The 7,907-nt window shown below is 48.2% G+C and overlaps 3 protein-coding genes across 3 annotated transcripts; 2 read left to right on the plus strand and 1 right to left on the minus strand.

Annotated features, from left to right (window-relative positions):
- Window positions 1–312: 312 nt before the first annotated feature.
- GIQ15_05960 (beta-lactamase) lies at window positions 313–2,842 on the plus strand (the record flags this gene model as incomplete). The annotated part of the gene is made up of 2 exons (XM_033553377.1): window positions 313–1,496; window positions 1,927–2,842. The coding sequence occupies 2 exons, from the start codon at window positions 313–315 to the stop codon at window positions 2,840–2,842; spliced, it is 2,100 nt and encodes a 699-aa protein (XP_033404521.1).
- A 484-nt stretch (window positions 2,843–3,326) lies between these two features.
- GIQ15_05961 (FKBP-type peptidyl-prolyl isomerase) lies at window positions 3,327–3,805 on the minus strand (the record flags this gene model as incomplete). Its single annotated transcript, XM_033553378.1, has 2 exons — window positions 3,327–3,486; window positions 3,549–3,805. The coding sequence occupies 2 exons, from the start codon at window positions 3,803–3,805 to the stop codon at window positions 3,327–3,329; spliced, it is 417 nt and encodes a 138-aa protein (XP_033404522.1).
- Window positions 3,806–4,266: 461 nt separating this feature from the next.
- On the plus strand, window positions 4,267–5,595 carry GIQ15_05962 (dihydroorotase; the record flags this gene model as incomplete). Its single annotated transcript, XM_033553379.1, has 5 exons — window positions 4,267–4,401; window positions 4,486–4,666; window positions 4,732–4,989; window positions 5,052–5,193; window positions 5,253–5,595. The coding sequence occupies 5 exons, from the start codon at window positions 4,267–4,269 to the stop codon at window positions 5,593–5,595; spliced, it is 1,059 nt and encodes a 352-aa protein (XP_033404523.1).
- Window positions 5,596–7,907: the final 2,312 nt, after the last annotated feature.

Below are 7,907 nucleotides of genomic sequence, written 5' to 3' on the forward strand. Positions count from 1 at the left end.
CAGGGCGACGACGCTGATGTCGGATTACGTGGAGATCCTCCCTGCCGATAGGGCTGGATAGCTGAAGGCCTCCCGAAAAACGGACCAGGTTATTGATATCGAAGGGACCGGTTACCTTTCTGGGTTGGATCACGTCGTCATGTCAATCTGAATACGCATATGAAATCTATGGTGGACAATGCAATCTGAGAGCATAAAAGGAGTCCTTCTCCCTCTACGATTGCTATTATCCTTCCTCAATCCATCTGTCAATACCCTCATCATTATATACAAACACTAGCCTTCCCCGAGCCAAAATTTATTGCACGCAAGATGGTTCAAATATGGTACGCTGCAACAGCGCTATTACTGCTGAACCCCGTCCCTGTCCTCTGCGGCGGTCATAACTCTCGAATCGTGGAAAAGATTAGGGCCGAATTCAAACTACCCGGATTCGCTGTTGGGTTGGTTAAGAATGGCCATTTGCAGTATGAAGTCGTTGGTCGACGGAGAATCACGGATCCAAATCCGATCAAACGTACAGATAACTTCCACCTGGGATCGAATACGAAGGCAATGACTGGTACCCTGATTGGAATGATGGTCGATAGAGGCTTGATTTGTTGGAACAGCACTCTTCCGGAGGTGTTGCCTGATTTTGCCGACATCATGGCTGATGGCCATCGACAAACCACTGTCGCCATGCTCGGCGCCCATAGATCGGGTATTTTCGACGATTACTCAAAAGATCTGGATTTTTACCTTGGTCTTTATGACCTCGCCCCCGTTGAGGGCCGAAAGTCGATGATAAAGCATACCCTCAGCAAGGAGCCAGAGGCCGTCAGAGGCCAATATGTCTATGATAATACCAACTACGTGATACTAGGCAGGATCATCGAAAATTTCATGGGAGGTGGAGCATCTTCTTGGGAGGAGATAATCACCTCTGAGCTTTTCAACCCTCTCGGAATGAGATGCGGGTTTGGCACGCCTACTGAATCATCGGAAACGTCCATCGACAACCCCTGGGGCCATTATTTTTACAATTCTTCATCCAGCCCCGAACCTGTGGGAGGTCCGCTGGTCAGACGAGACAACCCACCCGCCGTTGGGCCTGCAGGTGCTGTCCACTGTGATATCAAGTCGTACATGAACTTCCCTAGGATGCATATCGATGGATTCAACGGCCGACGTACAAAACTTGGAATAAGCAAGGAAACGTTTAAGATGTTGCATACACCATACCCATCGTCCGACGGCGACCAATACACCCACGGTGGTTGGATTTACTCCAACGGAACCCAAACTCCCTGGGCTCATGGACCAACGTTGGGCCATGAAGGTTCAAATCGGTCAAACTACGCGCTGGTTTTTCTTGTCCCGAAGCGTGGTCCTGCTGGGGAAATCATCACCGGCTTTACAAATACGGGTAATTATATCCTGGAGGCGGGCACGGCACCAGCAGCGGATGCGATGTATAGAGCTGTTCTGGAAATCGTTGAAGGCCGTCTGTTCACGTGAGTTTGGAGTGGTTGGTTAATAGAGAACATATTCTGAGAAGTAATATTACCTCTCAGTGCGCTTATAGACAGCCTGTCAAGAACATAAGAATAATGATAGAATGATTTTTCGTAAACTACGTGTATCTTCATCTATAGTTTCTAGCTCCTATAAAAATAGCACGTGACACGTGACATCTATTATCAGATTGCAAATCCAAAGCCAGCATTCTTGAGCCTCAGTCCATCACTTCCTCCAACAAAAATACTCTGGGCAGTGCACCTTTGGCATGGGATGGGTGGGAATAGGGGCTCTGATAGCCTCTATAACTTATATTCTCTATAAGCATCCTCCAACATCATGGTCTTTTCTCCTTTCGCCCTGGAGTTATTTTGCAGGGCGACGTATCTCTCCAGATGAAGGGAATTCAAGTGCAGCTTCTATCAGTGTTCTGCAGAAAGATGACCGGGCCGGTACGAAGCTCGATCATAATGATATCAGCTTACCCGATGTGACATCTAGCGGGCGGAACCTGGATGCTGAAACGACACCAAAGGCAAAGCCGACCATACCGGCATCTAGCATCCCACCTATAACCCTCGAGGAGCCTTCAGTTACGATAGAAGGTGAAAAGGAGGCCGTCACGCCGTCCTCTGGGCCAGCAATAGGTCCAGATGCTAGAACACAAGCCGTAACCCCTCCAGATATTCGAGTTCCCCCTCCAAGGATGACACTTGATCCTCCCGCGCAAGCTGTCAAGGCACAGGCACAAGAGCAACGTCTCTCTACGCCGACAAGTGCATCATTGATGCTTCCTCCACCTCCGCCACCACCTTTCTCTCGAACGTCTGCCAGGGCTCCTCTCCGGCCCCCACCATCCGCCGCGGCCTCCCTTCGTGTCCCGCCTGGTTCACGACCTACATCCAGCACCTTACCCGTTCTTCCTCTCCCCGGCAAACCACAACGATCATCTCGTCCGGTCATGTTAGAACCAGGCCATTCTCCGCTTGACTGGGCAGCTCTAACATCCGACCCGAGAAACAATCTTCGCGGTGCCGATCTGCCACCTACCTTAATCAGAGTCACTCCGTCGGTGTTGAAGCAATATAACGGACGAAAAGGCCGTGATGCATGGACATCGTATCAAGGAAAGGTGTATAACATCACCCCATTCGTACCGTTTCACCCTGGTGGAAAGGGAGAACTCCTGCGCGGTGCCGGGAAAGATTCAGAGAAGCTATTTGCTGAGATCCACCCTTGGGTAAACTGGGATGGGATGCTGGCCGAGTGTATGGTTGGAATTTTGGTTGCTGAACATGCTGCTGTTGATAAAGAGGGCGGAGAACTAGAAGAGATGGATTAGCCCTTTTTCTCGTCAGTTGGTTTATTCCACCCCCACTTTGTGTGTATATAGATGGTACATTTATGGCGCTGTGAGATTATGGAGTTATGATACCCAGAAACTAGACTATCAATATATCTCATTTTATATCACTAGTCAGTAGAAAGCAGTTAAGAAGCCACGCAATGGTGGAGGTTGGAACCCGGACATTACACCTGTGTTATATCTAACTACGGCTGCAGCCCAGACTCTAATCATTTTGGCTTTGGCACAGGATAGGGCCGTCAAATGATTCGTTCCGGTAGTTTAGATCTTCATATTGCATATAGATATAGATATACATATATAAACTCAAAGTCATGCCCCCAAAACCCATGGCGGGGCACAACCGATACATCTAAACATAAGACCCTCACTTGCTCTCGTCACCATAGATTCATCAGTCCGGCAAGGGACAAACGCCGACAAGCTAGGTTTTTGTCTATTCGCGGTATACCGGAACAATCTAAAGCTCGCTCTTGGAGATCTCGACCAACTCGGTCTCGAAGACGAGGGTGGCGCCTCCGGGGATAGGGCCAACTCCGCGGTCACCGTAGGCGAGAGCTGGTGGGATGGTGAGCGTCCTCTTCTCGCCAACGCACATATCAAGGAGTCCTTGGTCCCATCTAGACACGTAACAGATCAGTATGCGGGGTCTTGCTATATAGCTGGTGGGAGGAGAACTCACCCCTTGATGACCTGACCGGCACCGACGGTGAAGGCCAATGGCTGACCACGGTCGTAGCTGGCATCGAATTTCTTGCCAGTGTCCTTCAGGGTGCCACGGTAGTGCATCTTGACGCTGTCGCCCTTGACGGTGCGGCGGTCGCAGTTCTCGACGGCCTTGGTGACCTCGATGACGAGGCCCTCTGGGGTGGTGGTGGTTTTTGCGGAAGACATGGTGATAGCAGCAGTCAGGATGGTCAGGATAGGTGCAAGGCGCATGTTTGGATAGGAGGAAGAAGGATGGAAGGGAGTCTCGGAAGTCTGGCGGCGGGGGGTTAAGTAAACAGAAGTGGGCTCCGAGTTTATAACTAATCGGCCTGATGCCTTGGACAAGGCCTGCTCTGCTAACCATATGGAGTATGTTCCTCCATCGTTCGTGGGTTACAGCCAGTTTTGACCAAACTCTACAGCAGAGTTAAGTCTATCTCTAGCTATGTATACAGTATCTACAAATCTACATATATACAGTATATCATACTATCCATCTTAGATATCTAGCCATAGCGGTGGTATAGTGGTGGAGGAGGAGGTCACGTGCCTACTAGTTACAAAAGCTTTTCCGTTCCGACAAATCTCTAAGAAACATCCCACCTTCGGACTGCTTGATAGCAGGGAAGAGAAGCATTCTTTGACAGGTCTGCAGAGACACGCCCGGACACGAGGAGAACACGCCATTGAAGATGCGGTTAAAGACACTGCCTTGCCTGGAGCTGCCGGCTGCGGCCGACATGCATGTCCACCTCCGTCAGGATGCCATGATGCAGCTAGTTACACCCTCTATACGACAGGGAGGGGTTGATACTGTGTTTGTGATGGTATGCGCAGACGATTCTTTTTTACCGTAGTCCCTGTTCTCGTTACTCTCTGGTAATTCAAGTTTCTGACTCGTCCAATTGCAGCCAAACCTTCAGCCACCCATTACAACGGTCAACCAGGCACTAGAGTACAGATCCAAGCTTCAGGAGATCGAGCCGGATGTCCATTTCCTCATGTCTCTGTACCTCCATGACTCCATCACCCCGGATGTCATCAAGGAAGCTGCTGCCGCTGGCATCACTGGTGTCAAGGTTTACCCTCAAGGTAAATTGATGGTTGTCTCCTTATGTCCCCACGGTTGTGTAACACGCTTCTAACGAATGATTCAGGAGTGACTACCAATTCGGCGTCTGGCGTTACCAGTCTGGATGACTTCTACCCTGTATTTAAGGCAATGGAAGAACATGATCTCGTGCTTAACTTGCACGGTGAAGTTCCAGATGTCGATGTAATGAATGCGGAAGAAGCATTCTTGCCGACTTTAAAGCAGCTACATGAACGATTCCCGAGTTTAAGGATCGTGCTTGAGCATTGCACCACTTCCGCTGCCGTGGAGACCGTACGCTCATGTGGACCGACAGTTGCAGGTATGCCCCTTTTATTGCTGATGAATTTTATTAAAAAGACAGTCACTAACATTGGAGTCCAGCCACCATTACTGCCCATCATCTCTATCTCACGGTCGATGATACAGTTGATCCATTGGCCTTCTGCAAACCTATTGCCAAGACACCGGCAGACCGAGATGCCCTAATAAGGGCTATATGCAGCGGAGACTCTAAATTCTTCCTGTAAGGCATCTACATCCTACATCCTTACTCGAACGTCAAAGGCTAACGAGCTTCTGTAGTGGAACTGATAGCGCTCCACACCCAAAATCAGCCAAGGATCAAGCGAAGCCAGCAGCTGGTGTCTTTACCCAGCCCTACGCAACACAATATATTCTCCTCGCTCTAGAGGATGCTACCGAACGTAGCATTATACAGGAGTCCGCCGTCACCCAGGAGCGGCTGGAAGGGTTCCTTAGCCGGTTCGGTAGACAGTTTTACAAACTACCTGAACCCGAGTCCGGGAAGATCATCCTCGAGAGAAAGGGAGAGACGATTCCAAAGACTATTAAAAATGATGATTCCAGCGTTGAAGTTGCTTTGTCAAGAGCTGGCGCGGAGATTTTCAGCTTGCGATGGGCTTAAGTGTCCCGCGATACCAAGATTATGCATTCCTACATCTCTAAAGCAGTTAGATTGTTCACATCGACTCAGTCCGGGTATCCAGTTGTCAGCCACTAATACACGTCTTCTTGGTGGGAAGGCATATCTTACAAAGGCTTTAATAGAGCTACTCCCGGGCCCGCTTTCTTTTGAAACTTGTTCCTGAATGTGTTCGGCCACTCTTACTAGCAGGGCAGTTTTGTTATTAGATATCTAATCTAAGAAGCCCACGCTACGTAATCTACAGGCATCGTGCAGCCACGCTCCGTTTCTTTCCCTGTGTTTGAAAAATGAGATCACGGCAGTTTATTTATCGCTACGTACCAAGCCTAGTTACTCCATTGAATAATCTATACGCTTGTTGCCGTTGGTGTATACCGCTGACTATGCCGTTAGTTACTGGAGGAATACATACTGTAAGGAGGCGATAGGATATTGTATAGAGCTTGATTCGAGGGAGTAACTGAAATACTCTCAAATCTAAACCTCGCCAACTCTTTGCATGTAATGTTATCCTTTGGCAAAACATCCTTGGCAGCTAGAGGACGGTCCCTTTTTCAAAGCTTGAAACGGCCAAGGTATATTGATACTTTCAAGTCATCAATATATATTATGATTCATCCTATTAGGACGGTACGTTGGATTATATATTTAAGCCAGAGGCGGAAACGAAAGAAGAATTGACGAGCTCTTGATTTATATCATGCTAGATTCCCATACTAGCACCAGGGAATGCGGCTAATGGCAATTAAGAGACATGAAATAAGGACAAAGACATAAACACCTGTCTGGAAACTCCGTTCCTCACTTGATTTCGCTCTAACTAGATCTATCCCCTGCCTCTCACACCACTGCTTGTACTTCACGAGCCATTCATCGTATTTATCGCCTGCATTAGACAATGATGGCGTCTCGGTGGTCAAACCCCCTCCGTTAACAATCTTAACGAATCCCTGGATATCGGCGCCATGTGTTTTATCCAGTCTCACAAACCCCCTATAGTGAATGCAGCAGAGGCAGAGCGATGTGCAATGGGAATAATGCACTTCTCCGCCGGGAGATACTTCTCGAGGCTTTGTGCAGCATCCGCAGTCTCTCGAACAACACCCTCCCCTCGCCTTGCATGGCTCTGCATGCTGACTTTGCGCCAGTAACCAGGGCTCGCCCATCTTTGCAATCTTTCTGCGTTTCCGTTTTGAATCCACTAACCAGCCTCTTGTCTTTGGACCTACAGGCATCCTCTCGTGCAAGTTAAGAACAGCCTTTCGATTAAGCCATAGCCTAGTCTTCGAGTCCGCTAGCTTATGCGACCAGTCCTTGGGACCAAAGCGATCGAGTCCCTCGTCAAGTTTTTCGAGTTCATACTTGGTAGCATATTGAATATACATTTCTTTAAGGAAGATATCCCGTTGTTTCAAGTAAATCCAATCTTCATTTAGACGCTCTTGCGCCTCAATCCACTGCGTTTGCATGTGGAGATAATCATTTGACTGGAAAAGCTCCATATGCTTTCGGATCATGTCGGATACACAGTATATTTGGAGGCGGTCAAATATCACTTCGAAACTTGGACCAATGCCGAGTAGTAGCTTTATTAGTATGGAGGACATCAATATCTCAGCAACGAGAGTCCAGGTAGGCACGATGGCAAGGTCTAACGACCAGGAAATCTCCTTGGGCAACATTGTGTTGAATATTGCAGGTTTTCTTAAAGTAGTGGTATATTCGTGCAAGATAGAAGCAGGATGGAAGTTGGAATAAGGAAAATGGGAAAACTGTGGCCTTAAATAGGCCATCACGGGTCCTACCGCCAGAATCTGGCATCGGTATGATTCTATGATGGCATTTCCGGCTTCTATCTAGCGATTAAAGGTGGTCGTTGAGGCCTGGTTGAGATGGAATTGTGGTCCAACCAGACGTGTATAAAAGGTTAAATTTTGGCGAGTCAATATAATTCATACACAGCTTGCCCTCCTAAAAAGCGCCCACCGTAGTTACCTATAAGACATGATACACATTCCGTTGTGTCTTCCTACCAAGACAACCGTACCTGCATTGAGTCGCCTCTTAAGGTTATCAACACAAGCTTTGAAACTAGAGTTCCAACAGGAGGACATACGAATAGGTAGATAACTAGTATCTAGATACCAAACCGCATCAACCGGCTAGGTATAAATTCAGCACCGTTCTAAGAAAGGTATATGGAGAAACCTAGTTGATTGTCCCATGTACCATCTTAGAGTTGCCAGCATAAGCTGGTCCGGTCCTGGTACGTGAAGAGCTACACCAACATT

Source organism: Arthroderma uncinatum (genome assembly GCF_011692745.1).
Source record: "Arthroderma uncinatum strain CBS 119779 chromosome Unknown scaffold4, whole genome shotgun sequence".
Taxonomy (NCBI): domain Eukaryota; kingdom Fungi; phylum Ascomycota; class Eurotiomycetes; order Onygenales; family Arthrodermataceae; genus Arthroderma; species Arthroderma uncinatum.